General features: G+C 42.3%; 1 protein-coding gene and 1 long non-coding RNA gene across 2 annotated transcripts in view; one reads left to right on the forward strand and one right to left on the reverse strand.

Annotated features, from left to right (window-relative positions):
* Positions 1-10,654, reverse strand: part of LOC309512758 — an 84,369-nt gene extending 73,715 nt beyond the window's left edge. The window contains exon 1 of the long non-coding RNA XR_014211175.1: positions 10,519-10,654. This is a non-coding gene — a long non-coding RNA (uncharacterized lncRNA). The remainder of the gene's footprint in view (positions 1-10,518) is intronic.
* A 3,825-nt stretch (positions 10,655-14,479) lies between these two features.
* The window catches only part of LOC309500186 (uncharacterized protein), a gene marked incomplete at its 3' end in the record, with an annotated part of 65,358 nt that continues 62,211 nt past the window's right edge, over positions 14,480-17,626 (forward strand). The window contains exons 1-2 of the mRNA XM_082171748.1: positions 14,480-14,688; positions 15,576-15,623. Of these exons, the coding sequence (XP_082027874.1) occupies positions 14,540-14,688; positions 15,576-15,623 (197 nt within the window). The 5' untranslated portion in view covers positions 14,480-14,539. The remainder of the gene's footprint in view (positions 14,689-15,575; positions 15,624-17,626) is intronic.

Below are 17,626 nucleotides of genomic sequence, written 5' to 3' on the forward strand. Positions count from 1 at the left end.
TTACTGGTGTGTTGCCTGCTGGAGGATTAAATGTGGACATTTGATACGGTAAGGAAAGCATGTACGACGACGTTTGTGTAATGAGATTCCTATGGGTTGCTTCAATCGAGCGGGTACTAATCTGTATGCTTTACGTAGTCTAAAGTTCATCCGCACTCTCTGCCGATGAGTTTTATCAGGGATATCTGGCTCCATGCATCGCTAGGAATTTGGGATATTAATCCCGGTGCAGCATCTGCTATTGTGAGTATGTTTGTTCGAGCCTGAAGCCAAAGGGAGAATGAATGGCAGTGTAACACTTTCTGTTTTATTTTTAGGCGCGTGACAAGGGCAATGGCGGCGTTCTGACCAATTGTTATAAGCTCGTTGCCTCATCATAGAGTTGCTGTTCGCTCCGACGCTCTGTGCTTCATCATAGAGTTGCTGTTCGCTCCGACGCTCTGTGCCTCATCATAGAGTTGCTGTTCGCTCCGACGCTCCGTGCTTCATCATAGAGTTGCTGTTCGCTCCGACGCTCTGTGCCTCATCATAGAGTTGCTGTTCGCTCCGACGCTCCGTGCTTCATCATAGAGTTGCTGTTCGCTCCGACGCTCCGTGCTTCATCATAGAGTTGCTGTTCGCTCCGACGCTCCGTGCTTCATCATAGAGTTGCTGTTCGCTCCGACGCTCTGTGCCTCATCATAGAGTTGCTGTTCGCTCCGACGCTCCGTGCTTCATCATAGAGTTGCTGTTCGCTCCGACGCTCCGTGCTTCATCATAGAGTTGCTGTTCGCTCCGACGCTCCGTGCTTCATCATAGAGTTGCTGTTCGCTCCGACGCTCTGTGCCTCATCATAGAGTTGCTGTTCGCTCCGACGCTCCGTGCTTCATCATAGAGTTGCCGTTCGCTCCGACGCTCCGTGCTTCATCATAGAGTTGCTGTTCGCTCCGACGCTCTGTGCCTCATCATAGAGTTGCTGTTCGCTCCGACGCTCCGTGCTTCATCATAGAGTTGCTGTTCGCTCCGACGCTCTGTGCCTCATCATAGAGTTGCTGTTCGCTCTGTTTCTCATCATAGTTGCTGTTCTGTTTCCACGAGACTGAGACGCTCTCAATGAGTTTTCATCTGTTTCCAGCGAATTAGTCCGTATCAAGCCCGAGACTGAGATGCTCTCAATGAGTTCTTCTGTGTTGTTGTAGGTGAACTTTTCGTGCTTCCTAAGCTGTGTCTCAGTGACATGCTTTGAGTTTCTTTTGTTTTCCTTTTTTTGGTTTATTTCTTTAATTGATTTCAATGGTTGGGTATTTCTGAATTTGTATTTTGGTTTCAATTCATTTATTGTGATTATTGAATATATATTGCTTTCATCTAACCATTTCTACGGTTGAGTTATACTGTCAATTTATTTAATCATTTGTTTATTTAATTTGAGTTTGTTTTCCTTTTGCTATTTTTGATCTTTATTTGTGACGATCCGGGCGGAACCGAGTAGTTGGTTCCTTCCTGGAACTGCATTAAGTTACTCTTTATATTGTTATATTATTTTGTTTATGCATATCTCTGCTCTATCTTAATGTCTTTTTCTGTCTGGTTGTTGGCAGGACCTGGGCACCCGGGGGCAGACGAGTGACCTTCTGGTGGTGGCATCCTTCACTGTGTGTCGTGGTCTTCTCTGACATTAGTCGCTGTGTGTGTGCTAGTGTGTGTGCACTGTGATTTGAGTGATTTTCATTAAGGGTGATATTCTGAGACTGCCCCTGTGGTAAGCCTGGGTTCCTTTGCCACTAATGATTGAACTTAACAATTGAGATGAGTGTGATTGCTGGTCAATGCCTCTTTTAACTATGAATGCCTCTTTTAACTGCTAATAAAATACTTTTGTACGATTACTTATGTCTCTGACTCCAATGGTGATTAGGACCTGTGCGTGCCTTTAGAGGTTGTGTTTAATTAATTGCTAAAATTAATGACTGGAAAAATATTCTGCAGGTACATTTCGAAATGTTATAACTAATCATCTTGTAATGAATTTCATTTCAGTTCTACTTTCTGAGTATGAATTATCAAATGCATTGAAAGACAATATACAAGCACTGTAAAAGGTTTTGCCACAAACTCAACTGACTGGCTTCCCTCCTGTATGATTTCACACGGGTCGCTTCAGACCTTACTGTACATGAATTCTGGGCTTCCAGAACTTCTGATTGAGGCTAAACATGTTTGACCTCCTAAAATTAACCCTCTGGGGTCTGAGTGGTTTTTGGGGTCCTTGAGATGTTCTGACATGCCCTGACATTTGTGCTTTTTTCAGTTGCTTATAAACATATTAATGGCAAAGGTATAATTACACTCTATTTAGCACAAACAGGGCTATCATAATATGTGAGCAACATGCATGTACATGTTTGTATTTTTGAGAGAATAATGTTTATGCATGGTTATTGAAAAAACTAAAGTTATAATAAGGCCACAAAACACATACTAAATATGTGACAATAAGACTTTTGACTAATGGATGTCGTTGCCTAGAGTTTTTTCTTCAAAATGATGTGAAAATCATCCTGCCCTTATCATTCACATAACACAATACATTGATTTAAATCTTGTAAAACACTTTTTGTTTGTAAAGGCAATATGCGCAAGGGGCGTCAACCATTCAACACAATCATGCATATTTAGTGATTCACACCTGAGGAGACAATGGGGCCCGCATACTTAATGAGCCATTCATTCAGGTGTGTCACCTATAGCCACAAGAAAGAATGCAAGAGCAATATATATATATATATATATATATATATATATATATATATATATATATATTCTACCAAATTAGTTCACAGTTGGAAGCATGTCAATTAGGGCTGTCCCCGACTATGGATTTTCATAGTCGAATCAGAATCGTCATGTCTTGCCCATAGTCGACTAATAGTCGAATCATGTGTATGGGGGTGGGGGTGGGGGTGTCGAATCATGTGTATGGGGGTGGGGGTGGGGGCGGGGCTTTAACGTTTCAAAGCCGCGATGTACAGAAAATCACACAAAGATATAGAAGAAAATGTATAAAAACATTTTTGATCAATAAAACTAAGAAATAACATAAATAACTCCAGAAAGGCCACACTGCAGATTTGCATTTCACATGCAAATCAAATTAAATTGGCTAAATTACCTGTGCGAGCAGGCCAGCCTACAGCACAACATCGATGCACCGAAAAGATAAACAATTAATTTACTAAATTAAATTAGAACAGAATATACCTTTCTAATAAATAAAAATACAAAACGAAATAAATCAGAATCAAGTCACAGGATGAGGAGCAAATGTGTGCAAAATGCCTAAAGTGCAGGGGAACATATATTCAAAACACAAGCCACAAATAGTTAGATTAGATAACCCTGACAGATTAATAAATAAAAATAAAAATAAAGAAATTATTAAAATAACGATAGTAGCCAGAATTTTCAACTTTGTCTTTTTAACTGCAGAAACAACAATAAATGCTAAACTGGAGTGGCAGTCTATTTAGCTAAAAATGTTCACAGCATCCAAAAATAAAATTAGAACCGGCTGAAAAGTTTTGAAATCACTTGTACCCGATACCTGATCGAGAGAACAAATCCAGTCGTTCACTCTGTCTGTCCGTTGGAGTCTTTTCAAATTGTGCGCGCGGATAAAATACATTCTAACGTGAAACCCAGTCTATGCGTGAAACATGTTAACGTTGGCCGGCAGAAGTGCGATCATGGTTTTCCTGATGCTAAATCCAGCCTTGAAGAATATCCTTTCTGATGGTGTACATCCACACTTTAGATTTTCTTATCCCAGACATTGTTAAAGATTTAAATCCTTGTCCGAAGACGCTCCTCTGTCTGTCACGGATTGAAAGTGAAACTTAAATCTGTCACGGGGTGTTTGGATTTATTCACGCACGTTAAAAAATATTTATTAAAAGCTTCTTTCTTTGCACATTTTTATATAGGCCTACATCATTATCATAATAGGCTGAATATTAATGTGTGAAATGAGACATTGAGCGCCCTCATATAGCCAAAGTGGCATGATCCTCGTTTCATAACACCTCTGCGAAGATTCGACCGTGAGATCGGTAGTCGAATCAGGCTCCTCCTATCGAAGCATCGAATCTTCGACTATTCAGGGTCACTGTCACGATTCATGTCTGTGTTCCCCTGTCTCATTCTTTGTTTAGCAGTTCCCCGTTATGTTGATTAGTCTTCCCAGGTGTTTTTCATTAGCCACGCCCCCTTGTTATCTTGTTTAGCTTGTCTGTCTGTGTATTTAACCCTCTGGAGTCTGAGCGTTTTTTTGGGCCCTGGGGGTGTTCTGACATGCTCTGACATTTGTGCTTTTTTCAGTTGCTTATAAACATATTAATGGCAAAGGTGTAAATTCACTCTATATAGCACAAACAGGACTACAATAATATGTGAGCCACATGTATGTACATGTTTTCATTTTTGAGAGAATAATGTTTATGCGTGGTTATCGAAAAAACTAAAAATTTAAAATTTTGAAATAAGGCCACAAAACACATACTAAATATGTGGCAATAAGACTTTTGACTTATGGATGTCGTCGCCTATAGTTTTTTCTTCAAAATTATGTGAAAATAGTCTTGCTTTATCGTTCACATAAAACCATACATTGATTTAAATTGATGTAAAACAGGTTTTGCTTGGAAAGCCAATATGCGAGGGGGCGTGAACGAGGAGTGGTTTACACCTTAGAATACACCCACTCTGCATAATTAGCCATTCACTCAGGTGTGACACTGACTGAGCCACAATGCAAGGACAAAAGATATATTTAGAAGAAGACTTATATTGACCATTTAAGATTTTGCTTACATCTATCTTGTAAATATGTTTTGCTATTTTATTAAAACGGTTACAATTACAACAATAATTACAATTTCAACAATATTTCAAGTGTACTCTTTCTTTGTAAAAAAAAATGATTATAGGCCTACATTTAATCTATTCATTAGTTTGAATATAACCAACATTGGAACAGCTAACATCTTAGTTGATGACTTTATTTTTGACAAAAATAGTATTTTATATATAGAAATGGCTAAACAAAAGCTTATTTGATGTGGCAGTATATTCTACAGTAAAAACTGTACCCAAATCTGGTCAACAAAATGTTGTCTTTCATATTTCGTCTGACTGTAACGTTGTTTTCATGAAATATTAGGGCATATTGTTAATTTGCAGTTTAATACGTTGCTTATACAAATAGCCTACATTTTATTTCAACATTCAGTCGATGTTTACTTATCTCAGTATAGCAATACAGTTTGCTAAAACATCATCATTCATTCACACACGTGTCTTTGCCAGCTGTGGTAAACAGCGCGCATTCATGCCGTTTATTCATTCATAAACAGAAACCCACGTGAAGAAATTCACGTGAGAAGGAAAAAACGTACTTGTATTCCTCAGCTCGCTCCTCGATATACCCGCACTTCTGAGGGACATTTTCCATTAGTATTATTCCTCACAGCGCTGCAAGACGGTGTAAACAATGATCTAAATAAACTTGTGTGTTTTCTCGAGCTGATGGGGGCGTTCACAGGATTGCCTCAGCAATTTGCGTTTGAATAGCGCGCGCTCTCCGTGGGCGGGGCCGATTATAACGTAATGAGATGAGATGAGCTCGACTGGAATCGCTCTCTTTTAATACAGATTTCACAAGATGAGAATAATTGTTTTTTTATATAAATTACTTCATTTAAAAGAAGAGAATTCAATCTTCATGCCTGTGTGTCTGTATGTCTGTTTGACTGAGTATTCGCTGAGTTATTGTTAATTTTCGGACGCGTTTCAGAATGGACTACACTGGCAGAGAGAAGGCAGAACTCGCTTCGTGTTTATTTTTCTTTATTTGGCAAAAAGCACAACACTTTGTTTTTATTGTGAGTATACACAAAAATAATACACATTTAACAGAATCGATTGATGTATGAAACTCCTATGGAAAATCAAAGTCAACAGAGTATTTATGAGTTTCTTTTACACTAATAAAAAAAAAGCGAGCTGGTATCGCCGGCGATACCGTAGACCTCAGGGGTTTAAGCCCTGTGTCTTGTTTCAGTCTTTGTGAGTTCTTGATGTTGTATGTTGGTGGTTCCTGTTCCTGAGTCTTTGTCGGAGTTTGTCTCCATTTGAGTTTGTTTAATAAAACCTGCTGCAATTGGATCCTGCTTCTGCATCTGCTTCAGCTGTCATCGTAACAGAAGAACTCACCATTTATGGATCCAGCAGCAGCCATGCCAACCCTGTGCCCAGACATCCAAATCTTGCGTCTCTGTCAGGATGATCGATCCATTGAGGACTACGTTGCAGATTTTGTCGAACTGCAAATGAGCACCGAATGCCTGATGATCTTTTTTCGCGGAGGATTATCAGAACCACTCCGGTCTATGATGCCTGACCATGAACCACACGGCTCGTTGGAACAATATATCGACCTGGCCCTTTTGCTGAGCGGTTCTCCGTTTACTGTGGGCGTGGAGGAAAAGGAGCTCCGTGAACCCGCAGTACCCCCTCAGCCTGTTCTTCTCGTCACTTCAGCCATCAAGCTAGCCATAGCATCATTCTATGGGCGTCCAGGACTGATGTCCACCGTAGCACAGCCGCCGCTGATGTCAGTGTGGAGGGCCAAGAAGACCGTCGTTCCAGGGTCCCGTCTCCCAGAGCCTGTCCAGCCAGAGCCTGTCCAGCCAGAGCCCGTCCAGCCAGAGCCCGTCCAGCCAGAGCCCGTCCAGCCAGAGCCCGTCCAGCCAGAGCCCGTCCAGCCAGAGCCCGTCCAGCCAGAGCCCTCGCCGCTGGTCCCGTCCAGCACAGAGCCTTCGCCGCTGGTCCCGTCCAGCACAGAGCCTTCGCCCTTCGCCGCTGGTCCCGTCCAGCACAGAGCCTTCGCCGCTGGTCCCGTCCAGCACAGAGCCGTCGCCGCTGGTCCGGTCCAGCACAGCCGAGCCTGCGCTCCCCGTCACGTCTGCCGGTCCAGAGACTGTTCACGTCACGTCTGCCGATCCAGAGACTGTTCACGTCACGTCTGCCGATCCAGAGACTGTTCACGTCACGTCTGCCGATCCAGAGACTGTTCACGTCAGCCGATCCAGAGACTGTTCACGTCAGTCCTGCCGAGCCAGAGCCAGAGACTGTTCACGTCAGTCCTGCCGAGCCAGAGCCAGAGCTTCACGTCAGTCCTGCCGAGCCAGAGCCAGAGCTTCACGTCAGTCCTGCCGAGCCAGAGCCAGAGCTTCACGTCAGTCCTGCCGAGTCAGAGCCAGAGCTTCACGTCAGTCCTGCCGAGCCAGAGCCAGAGCTTCACGTCAGTCCTGCCGAGCCAGAGCTTCACGTCACGTCCGCCCGTCCAGAGTCTCGTCCCGCCGAGACTGAATCTGTTCCTGAGCCTGATACTGACCCTGAGCCTGAATCTGTTCCTCTTCCTCTTTCCACGCCTGTGTCTTCGGACAAGATGGCCGACTCCACGCCTGTGTCTTCGGACAAGATGGCCACCACCGAGCCTGTGTCTTTGGACAAGAGGGCCACCACCGAGCCTGTGTCTTCGGACAAGATGGCCACCACCGAGCCAGTGTCTCAGGACAAGATGGTCTCCACCGAGCCAATGTCTCAGGACAAGATGGTCTCCAACGAGCCAGTGTCTCAGGACAAGATGGTCTCCGCCGAGCCAGTGTCTTCGGACAAGATGGCCGCCGCTGAGCCGGTGTCTGTTCCTGTTCCTGAACCAATGTCTGTTCCTGTGCCATGGTCACCTCCCTGGCCTCCCGAGGGGTCGTCGCCTCCTGAAGGGTCGTCGCCTCCCAAGTGGTCGTCTCCGCCGTGGCCGCCCGAAGGGTCGTCTCCGCCGTGGCCGCCCGAAGGGTCGTCTCCGCCGTGGCCGCCCGAAGGGTCTTCTCCGCCGTGGCCGCCCGAAGGGTCTTCTCCGCCGTGGCCGCCCGAAGGGTCTTCTCCGCCGTGGCCGCCCGAAGGGTCTTCTCCGCCGTGGCCGCCCGAAGGGTCTGATCCGCCCTGGTCGCCTGCACGGCCTGATCCGCCCTGGTCTCCTGCACAGGCCGCTCCGCCCTGGCCTTCCATCCCGCTGCAGTCTCCAGGTCCTCTTCCACTCCACGGGCCTGGCCCTCCATCCCACCCCCGGGTCCGCCTCCGCTCCACCACCCTCCTGAACTATTGTTTTTTGTTTTGATGGGCGTCGGGAGCCGCCCATAGAGGGGGGGCTATGTCACGATTCATGTCTGTGTTCCCCTGTCTCATTCTTTGTTTAGCAGTTCCCCGTTATGTTGATTAGTCTTCCCAGGTGTTTTTCATTAGCCACGCCCCCTTGTTATCTTGTTTAGCTTGTCTGTCTGTGTATTTAAGCCCTGTGTCTTGTTTCAGTCTTTGTGAGTTCTTGATGTTGTATGTTGGTGGTTCCTGTTCCTGAGTCTTTGTCGGAGTTTGTCTCCATTTGAGTTTGTTTAATAAAACCTGCTGCAATTGGATCCTGCTTCTGCATCTGCTTCAGCTGTCATCGTAACAGTCACCCCTAATGTCAATTATTTATTTTTTTCACAAATTTTGCTTGCAAATTGTAAAATATCCAGGAAAACATGTCTAGTAATTGTGCAGTTAATTCTCATACTGTATTTTCAGTTTTGGAATATGTATCCTCTCCCCAAATTTGTCAATAATAAAACACAATAAAAATTATTTAAAGAAAAGGCTTATATTTACCTTTTAAAATTTGTTTACATCTACCTTGTAAATACACTCACCTAAAGGATTATTAGGAACACCTGTTCAATTTCTCATTAATGCAATTATCTAATCAACCAATCACATGGCAGTTGCTTCAATGCATTTAGGGGTGTGGTCCTGGTCAAGACAATCTCCTGAACTCCAAACTGAATGTCAGAATGGGAAAGAAAGGTGATTTAAGCAATTTTGAGCGTGGCATGGTTGTTGGTGCCAGACGGGCCGGTCTGAGTATTTCACAATCTGCTCAGTTACTGGGATTTTCACGCACAACCATTTCTAGGGTTTACAAAGAATGGTGTGAAAAGGGAAAAACACCCAGTATGCGGCAGTCCTGTGGGCGAAAATGCCTTGTTGATGCTAGAGGTCAGAGGAGAATGGGCCGACTGATTCAAGCTGATAGAAGAGCAACTTTGACTGAAATAACCACTCGTTACAACCGAGGTATGCAGCAAAGCATTTGTGAAGCCACAACACGCACAACCTTGAGGTGGATGGGCTACAACAGCAGAAGACCCCACCGGGTACCACTCATCTCCACTACACATAGGAAAAAGAGGCTACAATTTGCACAAGCTCACCAAAATTGGACAGTTGAAGACTGGAAAAATGTTGCCTGGTCTGATGAGTCTCGATTTCTGTTGAGACATTCAGATGGTAGAGTCAGAATTTGGCGCATCATGCCTTGTTACCACTGTGCAGGCTGGTGGTGGTGGTGGTGTAATGGTGTGGGGGATGTTTTCTTGGCACACTTTAGGCCCCTTAGTGCCAATTTGGCATCGTTTAAATGCCACGGCCTACCTGAGCATTGTTTCTGACCATGTCCATCCCTTTATGACCACCATGTACGATCCATCCTCTGATGGCTACTTAGCAGGATAATGCACCATGTCACAAAGCTCGAATCATTTCAAATTGGTTTCTTGAACATGACAATGAGTTCACTGTACTAAAATGGCCCCCACAGTCACCAGATCTCAACCCAATAGAGCATCTTTGGGATGTGGTGGAACGGGAGCTTTGTGCCCTGGATATGCATCCTACAAATCTCCATCAACTGCAAGATGCTATCCTATCAATATGGGCCAACATTTCTAAAGAATGCTTTCAGCACCTTGTTGAATCAATGCCACGTAGAATTAAGGCAGTTCTGAAGGCGAAAGGGGGTCAAACACAGTATTAGTAAGGTGTTCCTAATAATCCTTTAGGTGAGTGTATATATTTTTTATTAAAAAGGTTACAATTACAACAACAATTGAAGTGTAATCTTTCTTTGTAAAAACTAAAGTATACATTTTATCATACATATTTCAAAGTTAAGGATTCATTACTTCGAATATAGCCTACATTGATATAACATACTATATTTAACATATTAGCAAAAATTGGCAAACAAAAGCTTATTTGAGGTGGCAGATATTTTACAGTAAAAATGTGTAATCTATCCAAAACGAATCAACGAAATGTTGTCTTTCATTTGTCTGTAACATAAGTCTTTCGTTTTTATTATAAGGAATATAAATGTTAATTTGCAGTTTAATACGTTGCTTATACAAATACATTTTATTTCAACATATTTCAGTCGATTTTACTCAGTATAGCAAAATAGTTTGCTAAAAGCAGATCATTCATTCACACACAGAAACACAATTCAAATTTAAACCGTCTTTTTGCGAGTTGTGGTAAACAGCGCATCTCTGCCGTTCATTCATTCACACAGAAACGCGATTTACTTGAGAATGAAAAAAAACGTACTACAGTATTCCATCCGTTGCTCCTCGAAATACCAGCACTTCTGAGGTACGTTTTCCATTAGTATTATTCCTCACAGCGCTGCGAGACGGTGTGAACAAGTACAATGATCTGAATAAACTTGATGTGTTTTCTCGAGCTGATATGCTGATATGTTCACAGGTTTGCGTGGATTGCCTCAGTAATTTGCGTTTGAATAGCGCACGCTCTCCGTGGGTGGGGTCACATTAAAACGTAATGAGCTGAGATGAGAACGACTGACATCTCGCTCTTTTCTTACAGATTACATGAACTGAGAATATTTGTTTTTCATATAAATTACTTCATTTAAAAGAAGAGAATTCAAGCTTCATGCCTGTGTGTCTGTATGCCTGTTTGACTGAGTATTCGCTGAGTTATTGTTCATTTTCGGACGCGTTTCAGAATGGACTACACTGACAGAGAGAAGGCAGAACTCGCTTCGTGTTTATTTTTCTTTATTTGGCAAAAAGCAAAACACTTTGTTTTTATTGTGAGTATACACAAAAATAATACACATTTAACAGAATCGATTGATGTATGAAACGTGTTTGTAATATCAAAGTCAACAGAGCAAAATTAATCTCTTTTGAACTGATAAAAAAAAAAGCGAGCTGGTACCGCCGGCGATACGGCCGACCCCAGGGGGTTAAACATCGCATACATTTTTAAATATTGCTGATTACTTACAAAGCACTAAATGGTCTAGCTCCGCAGTACTTGAGCGAGCTCTTAACGCATTATAGTCCTTCACGTCTATTGCGATCTCAAAATTCCGACCAGTTAATAATACCTAGAATATCAAAATCGACTGCTGGCGGTAGATCCTTCTCCTATTTAGCACCAAAACTTTGGAACAGTCTTCCTACCATTGTCCGGGAAGCAGACACACTCTGTCAGTTCAAAGCTAGATTAAAGACACATCTCTTTGACCTAGCATTCACATAATACATTATAGACTTCTATAATTTCATATTAGGCTGCATAGATTAGGTCAGCCGGAACCGGGAACACTTCCCATAAATCCTGATGTACTCGTTACATCATAAGAAGAATTGGTATCTACGCTAATTTTAGTGTCTTTGTTTATCCAGAGGTTTTCCCGCAGCCTGCCGGATCCAGGCCGTATCCAGATCTGATGAAGGACCTGCGCCTGGACCCGATGACAACGCAGTGCTGAAGTGCCAACTCTCTCCCTATGGAGGATCCCTTTACCACTCTACAGATAAAGCGTTGTTGGGAAAATTCGTTTCGCGTACCTACCCCGAAGTGACAAAATAAAATAAAATTCTGTATCAAAATTTATAAGGAAAGACCAGTACTTTGTTTAGGCTTGGTTTGTAGGGAATTACAAACCTGCGCACATATATTCAAACGCACATAACTATAGAACCAATTCTTAATGCGCATGTGAACGCCATTAGCGTTTATCACAGGTTCGCATTTAAAGTCTGTGTAGAGAGAATGGTGTCGTCTTAGCGGCCCCTAATTTAATAACAAATGATCGTTGCGACGGAAGCGAATCAATCAAAACTAACTTTAGCTGGAAAATAACTTTATTAAAGAACCGCTATAAAGCCAAAACAATCTCTATTACCTTAAATTATACGTTTGTCTCTGTAAAGCTGCTTTGAAACAATCTACTTGACAATGCACTTGTGAATACAAGCCTGTTTTCCTGTAGCACAATGACAGTGCCATGTGTTTTTGACTAAGTCAAACATTACCATCATTCTGCCAAACTGGTTGCAGTAGGAGAGGTGTGGCTCATAAACAGACACAAATTTCCTTGTGGAAGAGCTTCCAACTTGAACCTCAATACTGAAAGGGATGCCTTCCTCACTTGCTGCTGCTTGTTTCTGGAGACATATCTTTTTTTTCTCTTCACTGAACCACTTGCTGCTCACAATTTCTCTGATGACATCTTCCTCAAGCTGGATCTTAGAGGTGAGGGGTGGTGGACAGTACTTCAATGACTGAATATTGGAACAGTCATATGTAACGAAACCACTCCTGTGCATTACCTCTGTGTTTCGGATACAGTCGTCCAATGCGCACCTAATTTGGTGGTTCGTGCAGTGGCGGTTCTACATTGAATTACACCCTGGGCGAGACCCCCTTCGAGCGCCCCCAACCCCCCCATATCATTTTTCTTACCCCATTGGCAGATCATGTTTTGCTTGTTTTAAGGAAAAGCTCAATTTTGATTTATTTCCTCAGAAAACAAGACTTAATATCTTATGTCATTTTACTACTTTAGTAAAATAACGTTATGCATCTATATTTAAGAAATGTTTGATATTTGGACTGGAAACAAGACAAAAATACTAAGTAAGAAAAGCATTTTTTGCAGTTTAATAACTGAACTTGTAACAGTTTTGTTGCAAAGCACAATATTATGGTGAAATTAGATCTCGTGTTTGAGTTAAAACCGAATTATTGTTAAGCATAGCAAGAATTATAGAAAAAAGGCTAACAAATAAGAGTTATACCCACCAATTAATATTACCCCTTCATTCATGACATGGATACCATAATCATACAGAGAAAACATAGTTGCATACCTTTATCTTTCGCTCGTTTCTAAATTGGGCACCTGATGGCTTTGACCTTTCTTGTCCATCTCTTATTTGGCACTCGACATCGACAATCAACAGATTTCCCCTGATCCCCCCCATACCAACTGTCACTCACGACGAGTCACGACCAGAAGTCAAGACTAAACCAATTCACTTTGGTGGTGGTGACCAAGTAATCGTATTACCTATTTTTATTAGCCATTCAGACAATTCAGAAAAACAAAAATGTGCAGGAAATATAGAGGCCTGTATTTATAATATTATGAATGAAATGTGCGTTATTTGGAAGAAAGTCGAGGTGTGACTGACTTAGATAACTATATATCAACACAACTGCACATATTGTGCACTGCACCCGTCTCACTTGAGAAGATCTGCCAACTGTTGTTGTTGTTGATGTTGGTGTTGGTGTCACTTCATCTAGCACAGGGTGAGCCTGGGGCTGGTGCTCTGGCCTCTGGTTTGCCCCCTGTGAATTCTGTGATTGGCAGGTGCTGAGGTGTCTCAATAAACTATTCCTCCTCGGAAATGTGAGGCCACAACCACAGCAGTGGTAGTGACTGCCCTTTCTGCAGTCCAAATTGCATCTGTACATCAAAAATTCTGAACAAAAAAAGTAAAAAAATCAAATAGTTGGCCCACGTAACGTGAAACAATGGCTTGGCAAATATGGCAAAGACAGCTGACCATCAGTAACTTCATCACTAATAACATTATTTTTGTAATTTTATAACCAATCAATAGAAGATTTCATAGAAGGCCATGATACAGGGCATAGTGCAATATATGCGACAGGCTGTGTACAATACATGAGTCAGTGTGCAATATAGGACAAACACTTTTTATAACTTTATGATCTTCTGATTAACCCCCTGAAGCTCGCTTTTTTTTTATCAGTTCAAAAGAGATTAATTTTGCTCTGTTGACTTTGATATTACAAACACGTGTCATACATCAATCGATTCTGTTAAATGTGTATTATTTTTGTGTATACTCACAATAAAAACAAAGTGTTTTGCTTTTTGACAAATAAAGAAAAATAAACACGAAGCGAGTTCTGCCTTCTCTCTGTCAGTGTAGTCCATTCTGAAACGCGTCCGAAAATGAACAATAACTCCGCGAATCCTTCTCACACAGACACGTGAGATATGTCTTTATGAAGCTTGAAATCTCTTCTTTTAAACGAAGTAATTTATATAAAAAACAAATATTCTCAGCTTATGTAATCCATTTGAAAGCAAGGAGAGGTACCGTTTTTCCTTCTGCCTCATTATCTCTATAATGAGTTGAGGCCGCCCCGCCCCCGGCGCTATTCAAATGGTAAATTGTTTAGGTGATCTATTTGCATCGCACTCGCCCCCCGATCAATGCCATAAAAACACAAAGTCTCTTCATCAGATTCACTGATAGTTCATCGCGCTCCGAGGATGGCACGTTTCTCCGGTAAAGACGCCCTTCAGATGATTCTGGACAGCGAGGAAGAATTCACCTTTTCCTCAGAGGAAGATTGCAATTCGGACGATGAACGGGTGCATTTTCAAGAGCGAATTGATCCCGCCGAGGATACATGTTCTGAGTAAGTTGTTTACTGTTATATAATTATTTTTCTGATAATATAGAACTCATATGAATTTTCAGACTATATTTTGCCTAGTTTTGGCTAGCTTTTGACATCTTACAGGAACGATTGCCTTACAATATCCCTAACATTCGTGTATACGCTCAAGTGTAAACTTTTTTAAATGTAATATTGCTCTTTAAACATATTTGTATATGAAATATATTTCACTCAGTTTTGATTAGCTTATGACACTGGTTAAAATGCTAAAATACTGCCTTATGCGTAATGTAGCATGTTTGTGAATATCTGCTTAGGTGTAATGTGATTTAGTGCAAATATATTTCAGCCTCTGGTAAAATATGTGATAGGCTACTGTCTAAATACATTATATTTTTATATAAATGTTCGGTTTTGGTTAGCCTATGACAGTGTTTATCATGCTTCAATACTGCCTTATGCGTAATGTAGCATGTTTGTGAATATCTGCTTAGTTTATATAATGTGATTTAGTGCAAATATATTTCAGCCTCTGGTAAAATATGTGATACTGTCTAAATGCATTATATTTTTATATAAATGTTCGGTTTTGGTTAGCCTATGACAGTGTTTATCATGCTTCAATACTGCCTTATGCACAGATGTTTGTGAATACAGGGTGTACATTTTTTAAATGTAGCGATGTATCGTTCGCGAACGATCCGTTCATTGCGTGCGTCACTAAATGCGTGCGGTGTATATCGCCCATCAACAGATACTCGCGGTGACGCGGTCTACGGCCCATTAATAGATATTTCTCCATCCTATGGCCGATCAACAAAACATTGTGCGTCCATAACCATCAATTGCTCATCAGTTTACTTTGAATAATGTATGCTAACAGTTTTACTTTGTTGTTTTTTTAGGAATGTGTCAAGCTCTCCTTCTCCAGCACCCCGCAGAGGGGCACGCAGGTGTCGTTCAGTTCTCAGTGCAATCGAGAGTCATACTGAGTAAGTGCATAGACGTAATATTTTACAGATGAAATGTAGCCTGATTGTGTTTACAGCGTCATACTATAAAAGTAGCCTACCTATTCTTGTGTGAAATGACAAAAAAAGTTGTCTTTTTTTATCCATGGCCATTAGTGATCGATAATGATAATACAATTTCTTTGATTGTGTTATCAGCATGCTCACGTGTTTTTTTTTTTTGTGTGTGTTTTTTTTTACAGATGTGACAATGAACATGTCCAAGCACCTGTCCCGAAGAGAGCCAAGGCAAACAAGCAGGCAAGCAACAGGCAGTCCACTCTGGCATGGAAAACAGAGACTGATGTTGACATGGTTCCACAGACTGTGCGCTTCCGTCCTGCACGGGACACTGGACCACAACTGAGCTCTGTAGACTCACATTCGCCCATGAGTCTATTCAAAAATTTTTTTCAGAAAGTGCTGTCTCAACTCTGTGCCACAACACCAATGCCCAGGCTGCCAAGGCAACTGCAAAGGGCAGCAAATATAAATGGACAGATGTCAGCATCAGTGAGATGTACCGCTACATTGGGTTGCTATTTTACATGGCCATGGTGAAGGTCAGCTCCATCAGCGACTACTGGCGGCAAAGCAGTGTTTTCTCCGTACCCTTTCCAGCTACAGTTATGTCCCGGGACAGATACCGCATCATTTCATGGAATGTGCACACGAGTCACCCAGATGCAGATATGGATAATGACAGAAAGAGGGGCACACCTGAACATGACCGTCTTTGCAGGGTCAAACCTCTCATGGACACGATCCGTCAGGCTTGTAAATCCATCTATCATCCTAAAAGAAACTTAGCTGTGGATGAAAGAATGGTGGCATGCAAAGCACATACGGGTATGACGCAGTACATGAAAGCCAAGCCAACCAGATGGGGTTTCAAGTTGTTTGTTCTTGCAGACTCATCGAATGGATACACTGTGGACTTTTCTGTGTACACAGGAAAGAACAACTTTCCCACAGGCCATGGACTGTCATATGATGCTGTAACATCTCTTTTAGACCACACATTTTTAGGTTCTGGGTACCATGTGTACATGGACAATTTTTATACAAGTCCAAAGCTCCTCAAAGACTTGTTTGCAATGAAGTTTGGTGCATGTGGGACTTACAGGGACAACAGGAAGGACTGCCCTCGGAATGCAGCTAATTCACTCTCTAAAAAATCTGCCAGGGGATCCATCAGGTGGATTCGCGATGGTCCTCTTGTATTTGTGAAGTGGATGGACACACGAGAGGTATCTGTCTGTTCTACCATCCATCCTGCTTATACAGGAGACACTGCGCAGAGGAGGGTGAAAACGCAAGATACATGGAGGACAAAGACATTTCCATGTCCTGCACCTGTGACTGAATACAACAAGCACATGGGGGGCGTTGACCTGTCTGATCAGCTGATACAGTACTACACAACACAGCACAAAACCATGAAGTGGTACAGAAAGATTTTTCTACACTTCTTGGACATTGCTTCCACCAACTCTTTCATTGTGCACAAAGAGCTACATGGTAACTTGTCCCATAAAGAGTTTATGGAGCAACTTATCACAGAGCTCTGTGGTGTGTCACAGAAAACGGCACCAAAACGGACCAATATTGACCATGTACCGGTTCCAGGAGCTGAGCTGACTTCAGATGACAGGGATGTTGCCACAGTTGGTCGCCGCTCATGTGTGCATTGCAAAGCAGTGCGTGGTAAAAAGCAATTAACACCATGGAAATGCCAGGCATGCAATGTTCACTTATGTCTTCAACTGAACAGGAACTGTTTTCAAGAGTGGCATAAAGATGTGTGACTGTGTTCAGATGTGTGTGCTCTGCTGACCACCTTCCACTAACCATCAGAGTTCAGAAATCATTCTGATATGATTTTTTAAATTTTTTTTGCTCACATTTGATTCGCTTAGAGCCCGCATCAACGGGGCATAAGCATT

This window comes from Leuciscus leuciscus, assembly GCF_965113295.1.
Source record: "Leuciscus leuciscus genome assembly, chromosome: 1".
In the NCBI taxonomy this organism is placed as follows: domain Eukaryota; kingdom Metazoa; phylum Chordata; class Actinopteri; order Cypriniformes; family Leuciscidae; genus Leuciscus; species Leuciscus leuciscus.